The 26,080-nt window shown below is 37.8% G+C and overlaps 1 protein-coding gene and 1 long non-coding RNA gene across 3 annotated transcripts in view; one reads left to right on the top strand and one right to left on the bottom strand.

Moving 5' to 3' along the window:
- The window catches only part of LOC125801723 (uncharacterized), a 110,832-nt gene that overhangs the window by 13,503 nt on the left and 71,249 nt on the right, over nt 1-26,080 (bottom strand). The window lies entirely within an intron of this gene.
- Nucleotides 10,240-26,080, top strand: part of pbx1a (pre-B-cell leukemia homeobox 1a) — a 137,567-nt gene continuing 121,726 nt past the window's right edge. The window contains exons 1-2 of one of the 2 annotated variants that reach the window (XM_049478921.1): nt 10,240-11,158; nt 14,679-14,752. In XM_049478921.1, the coding sequence (XP_049334878.1) occupies nt 10,980-11,158; nt 14,679-14,752 (253 nt within the window). In that variant the 5' untranslated portion in view covers nt 10,240-10,979. The remainder of the gene's footprint in view (nt 11,159-14,678; nt 14,753-26,080) is intronic. The other variant, XM_049478920.1, reaches the window with a different exon arrangement.

Below are 26,080 nucleotides of genomic sequence, written 5' to 3'. Positions count from 1 at the left end.
CTGACACGGCCGTTCGTTCGTCATGTCCGCGCTGACAGCAGGATTCTCCCTCAGCAAACCCTCCAGGAGTCGCGCGGGGAGTCGGAGACGGAGGGAAAGAAGGAGGGAAGGAACGAGGGAAGAAAGGAAAATGCAGTGTGACAAGGAACAGCCTCTTCATTAATGCAAATGAGTCCGGAATTATGCAGCCGGGGTGCCGCGAGTGCCGGGATTCGAGTGTTTGTCGCAGTTTTCCGACGCCGCACCGCTCAAAGCCTCGGATAATCCGAGAAAAAAAACACTCCTACTGTTACTGTTCAATTAAAAATACACATTTCCCACATTTTACAACCTCTCTGAATCATGAAACATGAATATATGCAAATGTCCTCTGTTCTGATTGGCTGCCATGTAATGTTTTAAAAAAAATCTTCTTTCAAAAGCTGTGTGAGGCCAAAAAAAACTGCTGTAGGCTGAACTGTGGTAAGCTGAATTCCTTACTGTTAGACAGGCTGTTCTGACTGATATACAGTATGTAAATTACCTCTGTTTTGATTGGCTGCCATCTAATGTTCTAAAATAATTTTGTTTAAAAAGCCGTGTGAGGCTAAACTTCTGTACCTTGAATGGCTGGGACTAAACTGCTGTAAGATAAAGAGGCGGGGCTCAACTGTGGTAGGTTGAATTGTTCACCATTAAAGAGGCTGTTCTGACTGATATCCAGAATGTTAATGACCTCTAATTTGATTGGCTGTCAAATAATGCGTCTTGTTTAAAAAGTTGTGTGGAGCTAAAAAAAACTGCTGTAGATTAAATGTGTGGGGCTGAACTGTGGTAGGCTGAATTCCTTACAATTCAACAGGCTGTTTAGACTGATATACAGTATGTAAATTACTTCTGTTTTAATTGGCTGCCATCTAATGCACTAGTTTTAAACACAGTGCTACTGTAGATTGAATGGTTGGGGCTATATTGTAGGAGATTAAGTGGGTGTGTCTAAACTGCTGTAAGATAAAGGGGTGGGGCTCAAATCCTTACAGTTAAACAGGCTTTTTTGGCTGATATACAGAATGTAAATGACCTCTGTTTTGATTGGCTGCCATCTAATGCACCTCATTTTCTTTAAAGTGGTGGGGCTCAACTGTGGTAGGCTGAATGGGTGTGGCTTAAAAACTGCTACAGCTTGAATGGGCGGGGCTGAACTGTGGTAGGCTGAATTCCTTACAGTACCATTAAACAGGTTGTTCTGATTAATATTCAGAATGTAAGTTATCTCAGTTTTGATTGGCTGACATATAATGCACCTCGTTTTAAAAAGCAGTGTGAAGTTAAACTGCTTTTGACTGAATGGATGGGGCTAAACTACTAGCATCCCACCATACTCTCTCTCTCTCTCTCTCCCTCTCATTCTCTCTCTCTCTCTCTCTCTCTCTCTCTCCCTCTCATTCTCTCTCTCTCTCTCTCTCTCTGTCGGGTTAGTGGTGCTGGGTCAGCAGATGCTCGGCCTTCTGCTCTAAGTGGCCTTTTCCACTCTGGGGGGCCGGCAGACGCTGAGTGGCCTTCTAGCTCCATCCCCTGATATTTACTCTCTCTCTCTCTCTTTCTCTCTCTCTCTCTCTCTCTCTCTCTCTCTCTTCTGTCTCTTATACACACTCTCATTTCTTTCTCCCTCTCAGTTCTTTCGCTACTTAGAGCTCCTTTTCCTCTCTTAATATATATTTTCTTCTCTTTTGATGTTTTCACTCTCCCTTCTTTCCTTTTTTCTGCTCTGCCATTTCCCCATAATTCCCTGCTCTCTCTCTTTCTTTTCTTCTATCTCTTATACATGCTATCATTTCTTTCTCCCTCTCTGCTCCTTCGCTACTTAGTGCTCCATTTCCTCCATTTGCTCTCTCAATATTTCTTCTCTTCTCTTTCTTATCTCTTTTTCTTCTCGTTTGATGTTTTCTCTCTCCCTCCTTTCCTTTTTATTTTCTCCTTTGCCATTTCCCCATCCTTGCCTTCTCTCTCTCTCTTTTATTCTGTCTCTTTTACATACTATCATTTCTTTCTCCCTCTCTGTTCCTTCCTCACTTAGTGCTACCTTTTCTCTTTTTGCTCTCTCAATATTTCTGCATCTCTTTTTCTCTTTCTTCTGTTTTCTTACTTTCTCTTTTTCTCATGCTCTCTTTATCTTATCGCTCTCTCCGTTCTTTCCTTTTTATTTTCTGCTCTGCCATTTCCATATCGCTCCCTGCTCTCTCTGTCTCTCTCTTTTTTTCTGACTCTTATAAACACTATCATTTCTTTCTCCTCACTTTGTTCCTTCCTTACTTAGTGCTCCTTTTTCTCTTTTTGCTCTCTCAATATTTCGTCATCTATCTCTTTTTCTCTTTCTTCTCCATTGATGTTTTCTCTCTCTCTCTCTCTCTCTCTCGGTAGGGAATGCTGTGTGACAGGCTCTCTCTCTCTCTCTCTCTCTCTCTCTGGATCTGTTGTTCAGCTGAGAGGATTTCAGAGATCTTAGTAACACCAGACTGACTCTGTCCTGACTCGCTGTCTTTCTTCTGACTCTATTTCATCACTCTCTTCTGACTCTAATCCGACTCTGTTCTGAGTCTACTCGGTCTTTACTCTTACTCTTCTCAGACTCTTCTGACGTATCATTGACTCATCCTCTGACATTCCTCTGATACTGCTCTCTGACTCATCTATCTCTTTTCTTACTTTGCACTGACTCTCCTCTGATTCCTATTACTCCCTTTTGACTTTTCCCTGACTCTCCTCTGACTCACTTCTTACTCTACTCTGACTCTACTGAATCTTCTCTGACTCTCCTCTGACTCACTTCTTACTCTACTCTGACTCTACTGAATCTTCTCTGACTCTCCTCTGACTCACTTCTTACTCTACTCTGACTCTACTGAATCTTCTCTGCATCTTCTCTGACTGTCCTGACTTTTGTCTGACTCTCTCCTGACTCTCATCTGGCATTTTTTTTACTTTCCTCTGCTCTGACTCTACTGAATCTCATTTGACTGTTGTCTGACTCTGATATGACTATGTTCTGGCTCTTCTCTATTTTCTGTCTCCTTTTTTTGCCTGTTTTTTTCTTTTCTGATTCTAATCTGACTCTTTTCCTTTCAGAGTCTCTTTCTCTTTTTTCTTTCTGAATCCCTTTTGGCTGTTCTTGGTTTCTTTTGACTTACTTATGACTCTCTTTTGATTCAAATTTTCTGTGCTGACTCTAATCTGGCACTCTTCTTACTTTCCTCTGCTCTGACTTTACTGAATCTTCTTTGACTATTGTCTGACTCTCTTCTGACTTTTCTCTATTTTCTGTCTCCCTTTTCTTGGTCTTTTTTTATTCTAATGTAAATCTGTTTCTACTCTGACTCTTTTTTCCTTTCAGAGTCTCTTTTTCTTTTTCCTTGGTTTCTTTTGTCTCTTTTCTGATTCTAATATTTTTCTGTTCTAAAACTAATATGGCACTCTTCTTACTAAATTTTCTGACTCTCTTCTTACTCTGTCTTCTGACTCTTTTTTGGTTGTTCTTGGTTTCTTCTGACTCTTTTATGACTTTCTTCTGATTCTACTTTGATTTTTTTCTTATTCTGCTCGGACTCTACTGAATCTCTTTTGACTATAATGTGATTTTAACCTGACTCTACTGTTCTGACTCTTCTCCATCTTCTGACATTCTTCTGACTTGACTATGCTCTCCTATAGCATCAATCAAAAACCCTTTTGTATTACTTTATTTTAAGAAATTTTATTTTATTCCACTGGAACCAGTAGAAGGTCAGTTGAACGTTTCTGAGTGTCTCTGAGCTCGGAGTTTTATATTTAGTTAAAAATGATCTAATGAATCTTCAGTGCTGTTCTAGCACAGGTTCCACAGCATTCCTCCACCCCACCCTCCTAAACCAGGCGTTCCCCAGAAGCTCTACATAATGAATAGGCAGCAATAGAAACTCACATCTCCGCTCTTTCTGCAGGCCACGGGGGTCATCACCGAAACAGCAAAGTGCTGAATCAACCGCGGTCCCACAACCCATTTGAGGCTCGATTAAACTTTAATTCCTCCATCTCCATCTCCACACACACACACACACACACACACACACACTGGTGGAGCTCAGGTTTGGCCTTGATGTGCCCAGGTCCTCCTGTTCCTGCGCTGCTCTTTATTCATGCTTCAGAGCTGCCGAGTCCCAAACATCTGAATATTTCATCAGGCCTCGCTCTCAGAGACGCAGCCGCAGCCCGGAGCTCTGCAGCAGCAGCAGCAGCAGCTCGGATCCGATCGGTCAAGGCCGGCCTGATCAATACCAGCGCCGAGCCGAGAACCACGCTAAACCAGCCTGTTGCTCTGGAGTAAAGCTGCAGTTAACAATCAGCCTGAGCTGCCTTCACTACTGAACCTCTAAACACAAATCTCACACAACAATTCAGTTTTTAGGTATTTGGTAGCTTTGTCTAGGTTAGCTAGTTAGCTACAATATCCACCACCTTTCAGTAAAAAGGAGCTGCATCTGTGGTTGAAGAGCTAAATTTAAAACATCCCTCCAAATGTCCAAACTTTTGCTTTTACTCTTCTGTAGATGTAAATTCTGTTCTGAAGCTCTGTCATAGTGAGGCTGTTGGAGACGACGCTAACAGGTCAGGATGTCTGCCTGACATTAAACCACTAAATCTTGAAGATTTCTATTCAATTATCACTCTTATATAAAAAGATTTCATGTTTGATAAGGAACATTAAAGAAAATCATAATTGTAATTGTAATAGAAAATATAAACAAATCATTAAATTAAATCTGCTAAGTCAAAATATAATGAATAAAATCATAAAAAATTGGCTTCATTTTAAAATCAATATTTTCCTGAATACAAATCAAACAGTTCATGTCCTCCAAACCGTTAGTTTCATAATGTTTGTCTAGTTTTTACGTCTATTTTCAAACCTGTAGAATTTGGGTTGATTCCTGATTGATTGTTACTGATCTGGATTAGAGAGAAATTGAACAGGCAGCTTCTCCAAATGTCCCGTTGGAGATTTCAAACCCTCAAATTTTAAATACGTTATTTTAGTGCAGAAAAAAGGGGTTTTGTATCACCTACCCCTGTAGCCAGTATACAGGACAAAGGATTTTAAGGGGTTAGGAGTTAAACCTTCACCGTAGCTTCAGGATGTTCTAATGTTGGTTTCCCCACCTCTAAATGCTAAGAGAAGATGTTTGGGTGTTTGAGTGGAAGTTTAAAATGTAGCTCCTTCAACCACAGATGCAGCTCCTTCTCTGTAGAAGGTGGTGGATGGAAGAAGGTATATGGAGCTCCTCAACACTGAGATCTTTTTGTGTTAAAAACTCTGTTGTTTAAGCAAACTTCTCCTCTTCTTGCCCACAGGACACTGCCTACAGGACACTGCCTGCAGGACACTGCCCGCAGGATGCCACCCACTGGATGCCGCCCATAGTACACTGCCTGCTGGATGATGCTGCCCACAAGCTGACATTGCCCACAGTATACCGCCCACAGGATGATGCTCAAAGACAGAACTCTGCATATGGGATGCTGTTTGCAGGACACTGCCTACAGGACGCTGCCCACAAGATGACGCCCACAGGACTCTGCCCAGAGAACATTGCCCACAGGATGCTTCCCATAGGACACTGCCCACAGGAAGCTGCCTACAAGATGATGCCCACAGGACACTGCCCACAGGATGCTGCCCACAGAACACTGCCCACAGGATCCTGCCCATAGTAGGGTGTGCTGTCCACAGGATGATCCTCGAAGACAGGGCCCTGCCTACAGGATGCTACCTACAGGACGCAGCCCACAGGACACTGCCCACAGGGTACTGTGCATAGTAGGGTGCCCTCAGGACACTACCCACAGGATGCTCCCCATAGTAAGGTACCCTCAGGACATTGCCCACAAGACGACAGCCACAGAATAATGCTCAAAGACACAATGCTGCCTACAGGACATTGCCCACAGAACATTGCCCACAGGATGCTTCACATAGGACCCTGCCATCACAAAATGCTGCCCACAGGACATTGCCAACAGGATGTCGTCCACAGGATGATGCTCAAAGACAGGACACTGCCTACAGGATGCACCCACAGGACACTGCCCACAGGATGCCATTTTTGGCGTTACTCTCAGTGCAGCAGTGACACAGAGGTGTTTAAAACCTCCAGCAGCACTGCTGTCTCTGATCCACTCACTGTACCATCAGCACAACACACACAGAGACTGAGAACGATGAGATATAGAAAGTGAGAAAGAGGAATAATGAGCGAGAGAGGCGAGCTGTAGAGAGAGAGAGAGAAAGTGAGCGAGAGTTAGAACCAGAGAACTTTTGAATATTTTAAATCAGCATACTCTCACTAAAGTGTGTGTGTGTATGAAGAGTGTGTGTGTGAGGAGTGTGTGTATGCAGATCACACGTTATTAGAAAGGACAATTTAGATGAGCTAGCATAAGCGTGAATGAAGCGAGTGAGCTAGAACCGGGTTCAGTAGCAGCACAATGAGCTCCTCACCGCTGGGAATTCAGAAGTGCTGATCTGAGAGGAAAAGCAGGCTACTCTAAATTCACACCGCACACTTCCACCCGGCTGCCACACAACGCCGGGATCTCTGCGAGCGCGGTATTGTCGGCGGGACGCTCGCCGGGAATTCTGATTGGTCGTCAGAATGTGCCGAGCGCTTCGCAATTAGCGACAGTGCTGCTTCAGCCGGCTAATTTACAGAACGGGCCTGATTAGCGCCGAGCTGATCCGGCTCTTTCAGCACTGATACAGAACCACATACACACTCTCTAATCTCATTTATTTATCAGCTTTACTGATCAAAAACTCACACTGGGCAATTAAAGATGCTGAGCGCAAGAAGAAAAGTGCTAAATATTAAAAATCTCTCCCATTTATTCATTTATATGTGTGTAAAGACTATTAATTAACAGTGTTTTATTGGTTTGTTGGCCTTCTCTTCCTATTTTTAAAGGGTTTAATATGATTTTGGCCCACCTTTAGCAGCTATAGCAACTTCAGCTCCTCTGGAAAGGCTTTCCACAAGGTTTAGGAGTGTGTTTATAGGACTTTTTTTTACCTTTTCCCTTTTTTTATCTGTTCCTGCAAAGTTGGGAAGCATTAAGAGTTCCTTTCACTGGAATTAAGGGACCGAGCCCAACTACTAAAGAAACAACCCCACACCATAATCATAATGATCCCCCCTCAGCCAAACTTTACACTCAATGCACAATGCAGTCAGTCAGAAAAATACAACTCTACTGGGCCCACCAATTCCAGACTCTATATGCTACAAATAATTGTTCATATATGATTTTTTTTTATTTACACTACCCTCAAAAAAAAAAGCAAAGGTTTTATATGATTAAAAAATATGTCATATATTTAGAAACTTACAGCTGCAATCATAAACAGTACCAGTCAAAAGTGTGGTCAAACCATAAATTCAGTGTTTTTTTATTATTTCAAAATCTTATATATATTGTAGATTAATACTAAATCATCCAAGCTATGTGAAAAACATATGGATTCGTTTAGTATACGAAAAAGTGTTAATAATATATTTGAGATTGAAGTACACTGTTACATTTGGTAACTGTCAAACATGGTGTTGGGAGCATCATACTCTGGGGCTGTTTACTTCTAGAAAGTGATGGAAAATTGTTTAGAAATTTACAGTTACAGCATTTAATTTCAGCATGTTACAGTAATTAGTGGGGTCTAGGCTTTTGTCGGCTGATTAAGGACACTGGTACATTTGGTAACTGTTAAACATGGTGGTGGGAGCATTATACTCTGGAGCTGTTCAAGAAAGTGATGGAAATTTTTTCAGAAATTGAGAGTTGCACCTTTTCATTTCCCAATGTTACGATAATTAGTGGGGTCTAGGCATTTGTCAGCTGATTGAGTACACTGTTACATTTGGTAACTGTTAAACATGGTGGTGGGAGTATCATACTCTGGGGCTGTTTAGTTTAAGCAAGTAATTGAAAATTGACTATTATTTAGAGTTGCACCATTTAATTGTGATAATTATCAACTTGCGATGTCCAGTCTTCCTTGGTTGACTACAGTTCTTGAGTTCATTTAGACTCTCATCAATTCTGATGAATATTTTTAATAATTTAATAATTAATTCTTCCTTTTTAGGAAATTTAACAACAATGTTTAGTGCAGAATAATGGGAATGATATGTTGTTAATTAATAAATTTAGTGTTGCACCATTTCCCCATGAGTTACATTAAATAATTAGGTCTAGGTTGGGTTGGATGAATGAGTACACTGGTACATTTGGTAACTGTTAAACATGGTGGTGGGAGCATCATACTCTGGGGCTGTTTAGCCCAAGAAAATAATAAAATCTGTTTATTTTGTTTACTTTAAGCAAGTGATGGAAAATTAATACTTTTATAAGTTGCACCATTTTATTTCCCCATGTTACAGTAATTAGTGGGTTGTTAACTGAAACAAATGTGGGCTGAACAAAAGCTTATGTTTAGTCCCGGTTGTACGTGAAAGTGGGGGTGCGTATTGCGTATATATTATATATGGCAGCTGTGGTCATAGCGTAGGATGTGAGCAGACCATGGCCCTATAGATTGAGGTCACTCTGCCTATTCGTCTGTTCCACCCCAGTGGTCTTTAGATACCAGACGACAGGACCAGGACCTTTCCTTCCTCGACATTAACCACTTCCCCTGTTCTTAACCCTAATTAGAATTCTGATAGATTGATTTAACCCTGGCTGTGACACAAAAAGGGCAGGGAACGGATCGTGTTCCTGCTGCACGCCGTTCCCTGCTGAAACATCAATTTCTGCTGTAATGAGACGCTCTGTTAAGGTGAAAAAATCTAATTTACACCACTAACCCCCACCCCTCGACCTGACCGCAGATATAATCGATGAGTCAGAACATGCGTGTTTTGGGTCAAAACTTTGTGTATTTTTATATTTGAACCTATGAGGATAATATGTCTTACTTGGTGGCTGTAATAGATATGGGTCAATATCAATATAATATGCATGTAGTACATAATACTAATAATGTAGAGTTGCACTGTTTTATTTCACTATGATACAGTAATTAGTGGGGTCTAGGCTTTTGTCGGCTGATTGAGTACACTGGTACATTTGGTAACTGTTAAACATGGTGGTGGGGGCATTATACTCTGTTTGTTTAGTTCAAGATAAGGGAAATAAGGGAAAATTGTTTATAAATTTACAGTTGCACAGTTTAATTTCCCCATGTTACAGTAATAATGGGCTTCGTCAGCTGACGGAGTATGTTGGTACATTTGATAACTTTTAAACATGGTGGTGGGAGCATTATACTCTTGAGTTGTGTATAAATGTAGTGTTGCACCATTTCATCGCCCCATGTTTCAGTAATTAGTGAATGAATAAAGTAAGGTGAAAAAAGATAGACACCGGAAACAGGAAACACCTGGGGACAGGTAACGAGGGGGCGGAACTACAAATGAATACAGGTGAAAACACTTAAGGCCAAGAAACACAGGACATGTGCAGGGGAAGATAAATAAACAGGTATAAACAGGAGGGCAGATAAAACATGGAGATAGAACAGGACAGACAGGAAACAGGGCCAGGAAGAAATATAAAACTATAGAAGATGCTAAATGATGTGTGAAAAATTAACTATACCTAATGAGATATAAATAAAAATATTTTTATTTTAAAAATTGCTGTAACCTCGAGATAAGTATCTAAACTACTACAGTGATCAAAGAATATATACAAGAATATATAAATAAATACAAACAACACAAAACTGTACAAAGTAATACAGAATAAATGAAGTATAAGGAATAGCAGATATCAGCCGATAAGTAGTTACTTAAAATAAGTGTGAATAATGTCCAGGAGGGTGAATGTACTGTATGTACAGTAAAGTTCAAACACAACCTTTTTTCATCTATTCTCTGATTATTGATTATTGATAATAATATTTATTATCTATTGTCTGTGATTGGCTGTTATTAATCCCATGTCCACGTTCGTTTTCTTCACCATCTCTTCTGTTGTTGCCCAGCTCTGTCCAGCCCGACACCACGCCCACTACGGCACATGATTGACAGTACAGGGAGGGGGCGTGGGCGGGATCAGAACACCGGCAGCGTCCAATCACGCGCCGTGGGCGGTGCAGCTGACGGCGGAGCGGGTTGGACCAGAACCCAGAACCGCAGCGTTACTTGGGCGCGGTCCAATCACGGTGAAGAGCAGCGCGAGTGGGCGGGGCTCCGCGTTGTTGTGTGGCTCGTGTCAGTTTGTGTTGGAGCGCGCAGCGGCTCGCGCTTCAGTTTGGCGTTTTTTCGCTTGTTGGTTAGCCTCGTTAGCATCGGCGTGTAATTTACCTCAGAAAAGCGGTTTCGGGGTTGAAAACTCGATTAAAATCGAGGGATAACTTCGCGAAAAAGACGAGTTTACGAGGATTTTCTTGTTTTTGCAAGTTTATCTCCTTTTCTCCACGGCAGGAGTGGCTCCTCCGCGCCTGGAGCGGCTCCTCAGATCAGATTTCACCGAGAAACCAGCTGCGAGCGGCGGCCACGGCTCGGTCCTCTCAGCGCTGAACCGTTTCTACTTCCATTCTGTCCATCTTTCTCTACTTTTCTCTGCATTTTCCTCACTTTTTACCTTTTTATAAGGGAGAAGAGTGTCCTGTTGGAAAAGGGGACGAAAGAAAGAAGAGAAAAGAGGCGAAAAAGAAGGAAAAAGAGGGAGGGAAAGAAGGAGAAAAGGAAAAGAAGAAAAATCCTACACAGCCTCACAACTTCTCATCCCTTCTTTTATTTTTTTCTGAGGAGAAAAATAAAGAAATAAGAGAATAAACGAAATAAAAAAGACGAAAATCCCAAATCCCAGCTTTATTCCACTGATTCAAACGAAAATAAATTAATAAAACAACCAAGAAACCCCCCCAAAACCCCCTAGAAATCAGACCCAGAGACCACGGCCCAGGGATGGACGAGCAGCCGCGGCTGATGCACTCGCACGGCGTGGTGGGCATGGCCGGGCACCCGGGCCTGGGGCAGCACATGCCGGACGGCTCGGAGGGAGAAGGGCGCAAGCAAGACATCGGAGACATTTTACAGCAAATTATGACCATTACTGACCAGAGTTTGGACGAAGCTCAGGCCAGGTGAGATTAATAGCTAGTTTTATTTAGCTTATTAACTAATTATCTATTGTATTTAGCTATTGTATTGGTTACAAATCCATACAGATATGCAATATCTAGCTATAATAAAGTATGCTGTTGTATTATTTCTAAAATATATCTAATTTTAAGCACAATACAGTAAATATAGCCATCTATTAAAATCTATTAATATTACTTATCTATTAGTTTGGTTAAGTTTCCAGAAAAAAGTGGCTAAAGAATGATCACACTAAGTACTGCAGGTGTTTCTAATAAAGTGGCCAACAAGGAACTCTTAGATATTTATAATATGGGTGATTTATAAACCCATACAGATCAATAACTAGCTGTTTTAAATAAGTTTACTAGCTATAATAAAGTAACTTATATGCTTTATAAAGTACATTGACTTTTAAGCACAATAAAGTAAGTTAAATGTAGTCAGTTATAAAAATACAGTAACTAATACTAGGGATGGGCAATATTATATCGTATACAATATATTGTGACACAGAAATATCATGATATTTAAAATCCATATTGTGATAATAGGGCTGTTTTGTCTTAAAAGTAGTCTATTATTTACTGTGAAGCTTTAGGTGTATTTATTGTATAATTGTTTTAGTTTGCAGTTTATATGCATGCACTAAATATTCTGCAATATTATTTGCTGCATTATATTATTTTATGCTATATTATTTATTTTGCCACATTATGATTATGCTGTTATACTATTATACTATATTCCTGAAATTAATTCATTATTTTAGTTTTTCTATATATATCGTATATCGTTATCACAAAAACACCCTGAAATATTGTTATTGTAATATATATACCCTGCTGCTACCCTGAAATATTGATATTATTTTAGAGCCATATCGCCCATCCCTAACTAATACTGTAATATTACTTATGTATTAGGTTAATTTCCAGAAAGTGGCCAAAGAATGGTCACGCTAAGAACAGCAGGTGTTTCTAATAAAGTGGCCAACGAGGAACTCTTTAGATTTAGTGTTCAAAAAGATTTTCAGTGGTTTATAAACCCATACAAATCAATATCTAGTAATATTAAGTTGGTTATTTAGCTATAATAACTTATATGCCTTTTAAAATATATTTAACACTAAGCGCAGTACAGTAAATATAGTCAGCTATACCCAAAACTTAACCTAAAGACCTTATCTAAAAACAATCAGATGGTTTATAAATCCATGCAGATCAGTACCTAGCAACATTAATCTAAGTGGGTAAGTAGATATCTATAATAAATGGTATGCTTTTTAAATATATATATTTTTTTCATATTTAGCACAATACATTGCAGGTGTTTCTAATGTAGTAGCCAGTGAGGAACTGTTTACATTTAGTGTTTATAAACCCATGCAGATCAATATCTATCAATATTAAGTAGGTTAACTAGACCGCTTTCTAAAATGTGTTTAATTTTAAGCACAATGCAGTAAATATAGCCAGCTACAAAAAATACAGTAACTTTAGTATACAGTAACTGTAATATTACTTGTGTATTTGCTAGTTTCAGTTTCAGAAAGTGGCCAAAGAATGGTCGCATGGTGTGCTGCAACTGTTTCTAATAAAGTGGCCAGTGAGGTTCTGTTTAAATTGAATCCATAATTAGCTATTTAGTGGTTAACAAATCAATGCAGATCCATGGCTAGCAATATTAAGTAGGTTAGATAGCTACAATAACGTAAATAGTATAAAATAGTAAAAAAACAACTGTCCTGATTTTGTGTTTTAGTAGATATTCAGTGTTTAAAGACATTAAATTTGTTAAAAGGATTAAATCCTTTGGCAAGCTAGTCTTCTTAACTAACTAAGAAGTCTATAGATGGCAATATATATTAGCTATAATAAACTGTATGCTTTTTAGTATGCTATGTATAGGTAGATACAGTGCAATATTAGCTAGCTATTCTTATATGAATACAGTAGATATAGCTAGCCAGCTACGAAATTCCTGTAATACTCTAATATTATTCATGCATTAGCTTTGTTTCCAGAAAGTGTCCAAATAATTGTTGCACTGCATGTGTTTCCAATAAAGTGGCCAGTGAGAAAACAAAGGCTGATGTAGGTGATATTCGTTAAGCACTTTGGTGTTTTGAGGTCATTTGAGACCTTTTTAAATGAGTTTTATAAATAAAGGTGACTTTGCTTGATAATAAGAGATTGCAGTTCTTGCAGAAAGTGTTGAATGTGTTGGTAGCAGGGTTGTTGTGGTACAGGTGTTGGTTGCTAAGGTGTTGTTTTTCATCTTTTTGACCAAAAGGTGTTTGGTCTAAAATCTCCTACATGTACAGACAGAACATGTACAGGATAATCTGTACGATGTGATAATAAATCAGATTGATTCTTAAAGCATAAAGCATCAAACAGTGCTATTACTATTGCTATTAGTTCTACAATTGTGCCAAATGTTTAAATGTTTGCCTATTTGCAGTGCATTCCTTGAAGAGAGGTTTGGCTCCAGTCGTTTGTGTGAATTGCGAAACTACTTAAAATAAATCCAAAATCAAGTGTATACAAGTCCATGTGTCATTATTTATAATAGACGAAACAAATAGCGTTCTTTTGTCCGCTGCAATCACACCAATAAACGCTAATAAAATGTCTATATTAATGATCAATATGCCTTTTCACCTCATAAACCTGCCTATAAGGGAGCTTTTCGATTTCCAATGCGAAAAAAAGAGACCGGAAAGCATTGATTAGTGCTGTAGCTTCATCCTGCATGTTTGCACAGAGAGAGATTCCCATTCTGTCTAATTGCAAATATCACAGTCTCACCAGTCTCATTTTATTAGCTATTTCTGCAATTTTATCCTTTAGCCATGCTAAATTAATGAATGGCTATTGTTTAATCTGTGGTAACACATTCAGTTTATTGGTTTCCAGTTGAAATTCACTATAATAGAGCCTGTTACCATTGAGAGTAAGACTGTGGTAGATTGAGATTTTAGTTAAATGACTGTAATCTGAATTTGGAGGGAAATGTTTAATGTACTTTGCATTGTGGAGGAAATATGTATATATGCATTGTGTGAAACATGTAGCAGCTCGGTCTACAACGCTTTGTGAAGAATTGTGGATGAATAGACCAATAGAAAAGCTTTAAATGGCTTGGAAAAGCACTTATATTTTACATTGACTTACATAGATCCATGTTTGCACATTGACAGTGTATATATATGTATATATAAAATGACAATAAACCACTTAACACAAAAGCCACGCATCTGACAGCGTCCACCACTACTTGCTAATTTCTGGTTGGTTGTTTTTTCCACTCGTTCTTCAGGCGTTAGACATTGACAGATGACTAAAACTAAAAAAAGAAAAAATTCTCACAATTTCTTCCATTTTTCACTCTTGCCTCGTATTTAATTTACCTGCTTGTCAAACACTCAAGCTGTCATTCCTTGTAGTTTTAGCGATGTGAAAAAAGGAGCCTTGACAGGTTATGTTTAAGTATTTCTGTTTTCTTTCGTGCCTTTAGGAAACACGCACTGAATTGTCACAGAATGAAACCTGCCCTATTCAACGTCTTGTGTGAAATTAAAGAGAAAACAGGTGAGTCCATTTATCTTGGTACATGCTGAGCATTTAAGTGTCGCTTTGAATGGGGCAGTGCTGGTTTTATTTCTATGAAACACTATTAAAGTGGATTTCTACAGTCTCTTAGTGGCCGTATTCAGCGTGTGAATACTGGACTGGAGGTGTTTATTGAATTAGACTTACTTGAGACTTTATATCGTGTGGGTTTGTGTGTGTGTGGTGGTGTAAAGTGTGGAAAAGAAGTACAATAGCAATGTGTTGCTAGATACACTCTTTTTCTTTGTGTTTAGACTGCACTGATTTGGATACATTACTTTTTCTGAGGGGCATTCCTGTTTTAAAGCTTATTTATTATCGTAAAGAAAGATTATACTAATAAGCATTTAAAAAGCGCTGCAAACTTTTTATTGTGTTTCTATAAACCAGACTATTACTTTTCAGAAGTTCATTACTTTACTCAAATTTCAGCTGCATCACATGCATGACATACAGGATTCGTACGGTCATGAAAAACCTGGAAAAGTCATGGAATTTGAAAATATCTCATATATATTTCCAGGCCTGGATAAGTTTTGAAACAATATACAAAACAAATACAAAATGGAGCTTTCAGTATCTGATACACATTTTATTATTATTATTAAAGATTGTGTCCACATTGCCTAAAAATGTTTTTTTTTTTTATCATTAATAGTTCTAGCTAGTTTTTGGATTTTATTGTCCATGTCTGCGCTGATGTTTTAAAAATTGTGGGGTCATGAAAATTTGCGGTGAAAACATGGAAAAGTCATGAAAAAGTAATGGAAATGTTTCGCTTAAAGAGTGTATGAACCATGGACGTATCTGGTAAATTTTAGATACATTATTTAGGAACGCTTCTTTTCTGAGACTCTCTCTTTTCTCTGTTGCACACAAAGCAGTATACAAGTCTGTCAGATAAAAGGTTTATAGGGTGTTTAGTGTTCTCCTCCAAGCGTGTTGATGTGCTTTGGCTGTGTTATTGGAATAGTTGATGCCTCAGACTATATATATACATGAATGCTTGAATGAATGTTTTTTTTTGTCTAACTTTTGGTAGGTACTGACCTGTACATGCCTGATGTTTTGTAGATGTTCTGAACCAGTCGTCTAGATATCGCACAGATATTTGGCACAGTGGTTTATATGGTTTATAATGTTATGGCTAATATAATGTTCTTTTTTTTTTTGGAAAATATAGTAGAAAAGTGTGTATTCGTCAGGTTGTTCTGAACTTTGACAGAGAGAACAGTATGTGAATTTTATTATTCATTACGAAAACGTGGCTTATTCTTGCAAAAGCCAACATTTAGCTAGTTTTTTTTTTCCCTAAGTCAAGTTTAATCGAGTTTAATCAACTAATCATAATCATAACTGTAATGGAGGCATTTGCTAAGTTAATCAGTGTTGCTAATGCTGAGTGAAAGCCCAGCCAATATGGATTGGCCAGATTGACTTGTGATTGATTGTATTGGAGGAAAATAAATTGCAATTAAATAAAGTGCAATTATTGGAAAGAAAACATGCATTGAAGATGATATACAGAAATACTTCACTGTTTATCTAGTGTATTTTAAATAATATTTGGTTTAAAGTTATTTATAATTTGGTGCAACTTGGCTAAATCTACAAATATTAAACACATTTAAAGTGTTTAAACTCGGTATTTTTTCTTAGATGGTAAGACCTATTGATGCACACTTTACAGATCAGTGATGCAATAGGCTGGTTGTCAAATCGTAAAAAAAGAGTGTCTTTTGCAATTGTTTAAATGTTTAGAATGTTTTTGGATAAAATAATCAACCAGACAAATTGTCACGTGGTATGATAATGATGTACTTGAAAATTAATTCATTTTCTTATAAGTTTTCAAAAACAGTGTTCCTTAGGTGTTTGCTTCATAAAGTTTTTGTACCTGGACTTACTTTTCCTCTAACTAAAAAAAAACTGATAGACTGTCTGAAAAATACCATTAAATGAAGCAGATTGTTTTAGCGAGGAATATTTAATCCATTTAATCGATTAGATTTAGTTTTTGTTCTATTTATTACAGATATTTATATCATGGCTTGTAACACATGCTATTTTGATGCTTCAGTGTAAATAAGGCAGTCAATTGATCAATTTAATTAATTTTATTCAGTGTACATTAGTGTTTTTAGCATGTTTGCCTTGGGCAGGCCTTTCCTACTATATTCTCTTTGCTGTGAGCCACTGCGAGAAATGGGAACAAAAAGTGCAAAAAGCTGTTTTCAGTTGTGTAATATGCTTCTAAACTTTGCAAATAATCTTAAATTTTTATAGTCACTTTCTTTATTGTGCTAAACAGACTTATTTTTCCTCTATGTCTCATAAAACTTATAGAATGTTTTATGTGATTGATGAAGCGGATTGCATCAGCAAGGAATATTTCACTTACAGATACTTATATTATAGGAAGCACCACATGATTTGAGCTCAACCTTATATTAAAGATATTTAGCTTTTTGGTAGGGATGCAGTGATGTGGGAATTCTGGGACGATGTTGATACACACATTTATAACTTGCAGATTAAAACAAGTGTAACATTTGATTGCCTTACATTTAATTTACAACTGACTGTATGCAAACTACAGTGAAGTTCCAGTTTCATAGAATCAAGTTTTTTCTGAAAAAAAAAAAATTGTTTTCACTTTTTTTTTGTTGGTTTTACGTAACTTTTTAGTTTTTACATAGACTGATCACAGCTTTACAATTTATTTATTTTTTTGCCTTATTTGAACTGAAGCCAACTTATTTGCGTCTACAAAAAATGTGTCTTCCTAAATCAGGATTCTGACTTGATATATTTTGATACTTTAAACAACAGAAAAATTATGACAGTTAAGTAGGGGTGTTCCATATCGTATTGTACGTGATAATATCGCCAACATTTTTGAATATGGTGAACGATATTATACCCTAAAAATATCGTGCCATATCACCCACCCCTAATTATCACAGGGTACTACTTTTTTACTGGTTTTAGCAAAAGAAAAATTTACTCTGTTCTCATTTTCCATTATATATCTACTAGAGACTATAGATTATGTCTGTCCAGTATCATTTATTTTACTTTAATCCTGGATATATGGAGATATTTGGAGTGCATTATAAGTATCATGACATTCTGGATCATTGACATCTATTACAAATCTGATGAAATTCTTGCATTTTTTAATATCTCAGGTAGGGGTGTGACATAAATCGTATGCAATAATAAAATAAAATTTTCATTTTGTTGCAGTAGTGTATTCTTGAAAAACAAAATCATTAATTTATATCGCCAAGAGTATTGTTATCTCGAAAATACCATGAAATATCGTGATATTATTTTAGGGCCATATCGCCCACCCCTACAGTTAGGTAGTTAAAAGTAGTAAATATTCTTGTGAATGGTTGAAGTTATCGTTTTAAGCATTTAAACCTTTTCTAAAATGAAAGCAAGGCTGTTAATTCATTAGTTTTGTTAATTTTATTCAGTCTACGTCGATGTTTTCAAAGCGTTTGCCTTAGAGAGGTCTTTTCTACTACTTTCTCCTCGGCGTGAGCCGCTGTGAGAAATGGAATCGAGTGCAAAAAGTTGGCATTTTTTCTCCTAATTAGCTCCGCAGTGTAATTCACTGAGATTTCATTGCCTGGAATAGAATCTGGCTCCGCTCCAGCCTGTCTGAAAGAGACTGCATTAGCGTGTAGGCTGCACCGGGAGAAGTTCTGACCCGGAGAAGAGGGCCGAGACGGGCCAGCGTGTAAAAGAGAAAGCGGTACGGGGGGCCGCCGCGGGGGCCCCGCGGTTTTCTCTCCGTCTTGTTTAGCGAGGTCCTCGGAGGAGTGAAAGAGTTATGCCTGGCTCTTTTGAACTGCCTGGCGTCGCCCCGGGTTCACTCAGAGTTCGTTTCCAAGATGAAGAACAAAGTGACTTGGACCTCTTCCTGGCTTTTTTTCCCTTTCCTGCTCCAGCCTCCCTTCCCACAGTTCCTGGCAACCGGGAACCTGCCGAGCTTTTGGAGTTCAGACAGAGACCCTGTGAAGGCTCAGCACGTTCCGAGCGCGCTGGCTGGAAAGCGTTTGACGCCGTGGATAACATCGCTTGTAGCTGACAGCGAGCTTCTCGCGCTTCTTCTTTACGTCAACCTTTACTCCTTTTTAGCGTTTCTACGCTTTAGCTGTGTGGGATGTCGGCCGGGGTCAGTATTATGTGATATGAGCTCAACTTTGGATTAAATAAAATAAATATATATATATTTAGCATTATTTTTGGTATTCATCCTCATAAACTGGAAAAACCAAAAGAGCATTAACATCAATCATTGGAAAAACCTTTAAACACACGTTTGAAATCTACCAAAAACAGAGATTCAGACCCAATTTGGACACATCTTATTCAAGCATTACAGTACATCACATAAAAATCCAACACAAGAGTAGTAAAAGCAGTAGGCAAAACTGCAAATGGGTTCATGATTCTGTTTTCTGTTTAGCTATATTTAGGTATACAGGTACATAAAAAAAAGAATATAATTGAAAAGTTACTTTATTTCAGTAATTAATTTTAAAACCATATATAGATGTGTTAAATGCTGTTTTAAGCGTTTATTTATTTTGTTGTTGGTGATTATGGCTTACAGCCAATGAAAACACAAACATTTTTTCAATATTATATAGGACCAATTGGTCAATTTTTGGCAGTATTTTTGGCAATGTGCCAAGTCCTGCTGGAAAATGAAATCCGTATCTCCTTAAAAGTTGTCAGCAGATGCTGTATAATGCTGTAAAAGTTTGATTAAATATATTGAACTTCAGATAACAGTTTGACAGAAGGTAAAAGTTTTTTTTGATTGATTACGTATCGACTGTAGGTAGCAAACAAATATTGTATTTAGTTTTATGGATGAATAGTAGATGGTACTGAGTGAACTAGACCTAAATAGACCTGCCATGATGATAATAATGTTATCAACTTATAGACTGATAGATAGATACTTAATTCATTCTAAAGGAAATTAAGGCAACTACATAATGGACCTACTGGAAACTGGAACTGTTGCTCATGTTTGTGCCAGAAGTATGTTTTGAGTATGTTTTGAGTATGTTTTGAGTATTTTTTAGTATTTTTTGAGTATTTTTTGGTACATCTGGTACTTTTTGTACAATTTACAAGAGAAAATCAAAAAAAAAATGTTAAACCCAATGTTGCTCATTTTATTTTCCTTAGGAAAGAGTTGGTATTTTTATCTGTTGTATTTATTTAGTGTATTTAAGTATTTTTATATTCTAATTCCAATGTCTTATTAAATGTTCATTAAAAGCTCTTTTAAAATGGTGTAATTTTATATGGGGCAGTGTAGTGCTGGGCGATATGGGAAAAATCATATATCACGATATGGACTTTTTTATATCACGATAACAATATATGTCATGATAAACCACATTTGAGTATGTTTTCAGTTATTCTTCGAAAAATATGACAAAATAATATCATTGCTTACTTTTTTTCCAACTTTATTTCAAAGTGACATTAAACCAAACTTTCACAAATGAGAATCACTACCTTTTAGGGCAGCAATATATATATGTATATGTATCAAATGATAAAAAACAGATGAGGTAGATGCAGTAGCTAATTTTTATTACTATACAGATATTTAAATTGAGTTGTCAAAATAAACTCAATTAACATTTAAAAAGCAGCGTCACGATTGCTTTATTATCACTTATATAAACCGAGTTTATACAAAGTGACCACGCCAATACATTTCATCGTAGCCTACTTTATATATTTGCGTGAATAATTGATGAAATTACTGTAGAAACGATATTTTTCATCATATCGCCCAGCACTAGGGCAGTGTATATGTATATATTTAATGGGACATTAACTTTTATTAGTGAAAAGTGAAAACTACTCCTTTTACTATTACAACAGAAACAACAGGTAGCGAACAAATAATAACAGTAATGATAATAACAATAACACTAAGAATGATACATTTTCTTTTGTTCTGTTTTCAGTCTGTATTATCTGTTTCGTACTTCAGTGCACATAGGGGTATAACCCCCTCCCACCTCTTTTTCACACAAACACAGCCTGCGATTGTTCAGTCTTGGCTGCGCTGCTGTTGGATTTCTCTCTCAGGACTTCATTAGGTGCACCTGATCATCAAACGCCAGCGCTACTTACGTCTGATAGGCGTCTGTTTAAAAAACACTGTCATTAAGGCTCAACTTCTCAGAGAGCTAATGCTAAATTTCAGCGGCTTTAGCTTATTGTTTATGCTTTATGACAGAAATTAGGTGCTGCGGAAAAGCTGCGGATGGAGTCTGGAATCCTATTATAATCATCTGAGTTGGAGTTGCATTGAAATATGTGATGTATTTTGTGTGTGAATGTATTTTTAATATACTGTATTAAGAGAAGCACAGATCATTCAGGCTGATTTAGAGTCAGATTTCTTAACAGGCTGTTTTTTTTTTTTTTTAGGACTTTTTGTATGTTTTTCTTTGAACCAAAGCCCACTTATTTGTGTAACATTAATCTCAAAACTGTAATCTTTATGCTCCTTAGCAAACTAAAACCATTTAGCCTTGCTGATAAGTGTTTTTTTTAAGGCTACACATTTGATTAATTCCCTTCACTGCATTGTGTGAGTGTGGTAAAGCTCTTACTTTCACTATTAAACATCATATCCCCGAGTTCTAGTGTGGTTTGTCTTCCACCACATTCCTTCCACTGTTTAATAATATGTTGGACAGTTCTTAACCTGATTTTAGTAGTTTTAGCATCTCCTTATATGTTTTCTCTGCATTTTTGATGCAAGCCAATAATTTGACGCTTCTGAAACAGATTAACATCTTGAGTCTGTCTTTCTTCATGGATGTTTAACAGATAAGAAGCTACTCCCTGCATCAGTTAGGGTTAAATAACTTGAATTATTATTATTTTTACTTAGATACATGCAGTGTGTATATATTAAACATATAAGAGAGCACTTAAAAATTATGAGTTTCTTTAATTTCACCAAATTAAAAACCTCTGGAATATAATCAAGAGGAAGATGGATGATCACAAACCATCAAACCACCAAACTGAACTGCTTGAATTTTTGCACCAGGAGTAAAGCAGCATAAAGTTATCCAAAAGCAGTGTGTAAGACTGGTGGAGGAGAACATGATGCCAAGATGCATGAAAAAAACTGTGATTTAAAAAACAGGGTTATTCCAGCAAATATTGATTTCTTAACTTTTCTTAAAACTTTATGAATATGAACTTGTTTTCTTTGCATTATTTGAGGTCTGAAAGCTCTGCATCTTTTTTGTTATTTCAGTTATTTCTCATTTTATGTAAATAAATGCTCTAAATGAGAATATTTTTATTTGTAATTTGGGAGAAATGTTGTCTGTAGTTTATAGAATAAAACAACAATGTTCATTTTACTCAAACATAAACCTATAAATAGCAAAATCAGAGAAACTAATTTTTTCCCAGAGCTGTATATAATATCAGTACAAAATTTAACACATTAAAAAATTGCGCGAATTATTAAAACATGACAAAATTGACAAAGCCTTATTTAATTTTATTGTGATTAATTTGATTAAATGTTTTAATCGATTGGCATATATGCAGGAAACACAGGAAGTTTAATGTTCTACTAAAATTAAAAGAAAAACACTTATTTTAGCCTCCTAAAAATGCTCCTCTGGGAACTGGTGATGCTAAAACTTTATGGTCATACAGTTCCTGTTTATGTTTCATGACTTTGACTAGGTGCTGCAGAAACGCTGTGGATGTGAACCTGAACTTAGTTTCCGCCATTTTTCTTTTTCTTTCATCGTTTGTGGTGGGAACACTTTCAGCATTGCTGAAAACGAGTCCAGCAGAGACGAGAGATTGGAGTATAATGCGAGAGCGCGCTGCTGCTGTTGTTTATAGTGTCAGGTATTTAAGTGCAGCCTTTCAGAACCTCCGCTATTCCAGTGAAGTTCTCGCCTCTGCCCTGGGAATTGCAAATATGCATCTCATCTTCCTGCACGCGAGAACACTCAGGCACCCATCTCCGACAGCACACACCTTCATATTTTATTTTGGACTGTTTGTTCAAACGCTGACTGTGCTGGGTTTAGACAGTAGCCAAGCTGCGACTAAAGAAACACCACTTCCTAAAATAGACTAAAAACACAGCAATCAGGCGGCGGTGTGACCGCTAATGCAGTTAGGAGTCAGGCCTAAAACTGTAGAGGAGGGGTGTTCTCATTAGAGTAGAACAACAAGACTTAGTACTCACAGTCCTATAGAACATATATACGAGGGCTGCTCGATATTGGAAAAAAATTACATTGCAAATGTTCTTTTTTCGACGATGCATATCGCAATATTAAACAATGCAGCACCCATGACACGTGCTGTCTCGTGTCCGGACCAATCAAGAGCAGAGACAGCGCCAAACTCTCAAAACCTGAGAAAAAAAACAGCAAAACAACAGTAATCTGCCCTTTTAATCAGCATTTAAATGTTTTTAAAAGGTAAATAAGATTAAGAATAAGTTTTTCTGTGATTAAAAGTGTGAATTCAGCTGTAACTGGAAATATCTGCACTGCAAAACTGTGCTGGGCTGAGGAGCACAGCTTTCCACACGTGCTCACGTTGACAAGCAATTGAACCCCTCCTCGCGCTTCTTCTCAGGCAGCAGCAGCCTGTCACTCACACAGACACAGAGACAGCGCTGTGTATTTACTTCTTGTGTCAAGAATCAAAACATTACAACATGATGTGTTTTATTTAATTGCCTTTAGTGACATTGCATGTCCTTTGATGTGACAATTGCGCATGCACACATTGCAATGATGATGCTTAAACGATATATTGTGCAGCCCTAATATATATATATTTTTTAAATAAGGTGCATTAAGCGACAGTAGTGAGGATGCCTACATCAAAGTGAACAAGGGTGTCGCCATGTTTCTCTTCTAATGGGGAAAAGCTGGTGGAAACGCGTAAGTTAACAAAATTGTAATTCTTAAAAAACATTTTCTTTCAATGTCAAACGAGTGCTGGATGTTAATCCACACAAATCTATGATTTCTCTTCTGAAAACTGTTTATTTGGGTGAGATACTAGTTTCCTAGTATTTTGTCTAAGGGTGAGTTTTCTCCAGCACTAACGCTGGGTGCAGCAGCATTAGCATTAGCCGCTAACCACAGAACTAGCGGGAAATAGATGCCACCCAATAGCGCCACCGCTGCTGCCACTGCTGCTGCCACTGCTGCTGCCACTGCTAGCGCCGCCGAGGAAATGCTCAAACCTCCGCTGCTCTGACATTTACTGCAAATGTGCTGAGAGTACTGCGCCCAAAAACGAGACCCGCAAACGCTTTCCTCAGGTTATTTTTAATATTTCACCCTCTCTCTGTCTATTCTCCCTTCTGTCTATTCTCTGTCTATTCTATTTATCTTTATTTTCTCTCTCTTTTCTCTCTCTTTCCTCTCTCCTTCTCTCTCTCTCTCTCTCTCTCTCTCTCTCTATTCTCTATCTTTATTTACTCTCTCTTTTCTCTTTGCTCTCCATTCTCTTTCCTATCTATCTTCTTCTCTCTAACTCTATGCTGTATTTTCTCTCTCTCGTTTCTCTTACTTTTCTCTCTCTCATTCTCCCTTTCTATTCTCTCTCTATTTTCTCTCTCTGTCCTTCTGTCTCTGTTCTCTCTGTTCATTCTCTCTCTATTCTCTCTCTTCTCTCTTTATACTCTCTCTCCTTTTCTTTATCTCTGTTCTCTTTTCCCTCTTTCTCTCTCTCACTCCTTCTCTCTATATCTATTCTTTCTTTTCTCTCTCTTTTTTCTGTCTCCTCTCCATCTCTCTCTCTCACTCCTCTCTATGTCTAGTCTTTCTCTTTTTTTTCTCTCTCTCTTTTCTGTCTCCTCTCCATCTCTCTCTCACCACTTCTCTCCGTCTATTCTTTCTCTTTTCTCTCTATTTTCTCTTCTCTCTCTCTCTCCTTTTCTCTATCCCTTTTCTCTCTTTTTTTCAATCTGTCTCTATTCTCTCTCTGCTATCTGTTCTCTCTATTGTCTCTGTTCTCTTTTCTCTTTTTTCTTTATTTCTATCTCTTTTTTCTTTCTCCTTCTCTATGCCTATTCTCTCTCTCTCTCTTCTATCTCTATTCTCTGTTTCTCTCTCTCCTTCTCTGTTCTCTCTCTCTTCTCGTGGAGCGTCGGCTCGGTTGGGTGGTACTTTTACTCTGTTGCGGTGGTGGAGTCCCCGGAGGATTGTAGAGGGAGTGGATATTAAACCTGTAGCCGGTCTGGTTTGTGGAGATGACCTACAGTGCTGTGCTGTGCTGTGCTGTGCTGTGTTTTACTCCATAAACAGACTGTGTAGGTCATGGAGGTCATGGATTTTATATATGAAAAATGTTTTATGTCTGGGGCCGGAGAATAATTCAATATCGATATTTATCGCAATAAAAAAAGACTCATGTAAACTATAGTAAAGCCATAATCCACAGAACATACTAATCTAACCAGCACAGAGGCACAGAGATCTGTTATTAATAAACAGTGATTAATTCAGCCCACATGTACAGTTAACATTGTCAAATAGCTGTTAGCCACAGTGGCTGTGTGTGTGTATGATTATGTAATTATGCTTTATACTATTTATAACAATATCGTAATTGTATCATACCGACAGAAAATACGTAATGTATCGTGATGTAAATGTTGCCCATATCGTCCATCACTATTGATGCTATTGACCGCCCACTCATTTAAATAACCCCGCCCCTGGGGGCTGCCTCGAGGTCACAGGCTGCAGAGCGGAGCGGAGCGGAGCTGACGGTCTGTTATTGGTCCCGCCCATAACCAGCCCTTTTACAATAACCACACCTTTTTTGAATAGAGCTGAATAACGTTTTAAAAAACAAATTCTGTGGGGATATAAAAATTTGACAATATAAGCAGAGGTTACTCTAGCTGTTGCATTTAAATAAAGGAGGTAGAATTATAGTTTATTAGAAAAAAACTTGATTGAATGTTGTCTGTTTTGCCATTGAAACCTATGGGGATGGGTGGAGTTACACGGCTTTCTGCAGCCGAACAGCAGGGGGCGCCTGACCTGTGGTGGATTCACTTTTAAGAGACGATGCTCTGTCCAGCTATATACAGTCTATGGTTAGCACCAAGGTTCTAAAAATCCTGAACAAAGCTAACATTATGTGTTATCCACTGCGCCACACCAAACAGTATTAGCTTCTTAATTTTTACTTTTAAGTTGTTATTAAGTTATTTATGTTATGTTAAAACTATTC

This window comes from Astyanax mexicanus, chromosome 4 (assembly GCF_023375975.1).
Source record: "Astyanax mexicanus isolate ESR-SI-001 chromosome 4, AstMex3_surface, whole genome shotgun sequence".
Classification (NCBI taxonomy): Eukaryota; Metazoa; Chordata; class Actinopteri; order Characiformes; family Acestrorhamphidae; genus Astyanax; species Astyanax mexicanus.
Note: the sequence above shows the minus strand (reverse complement) of the source record. Positions and strands in the feature narration are given on the sequence as shown.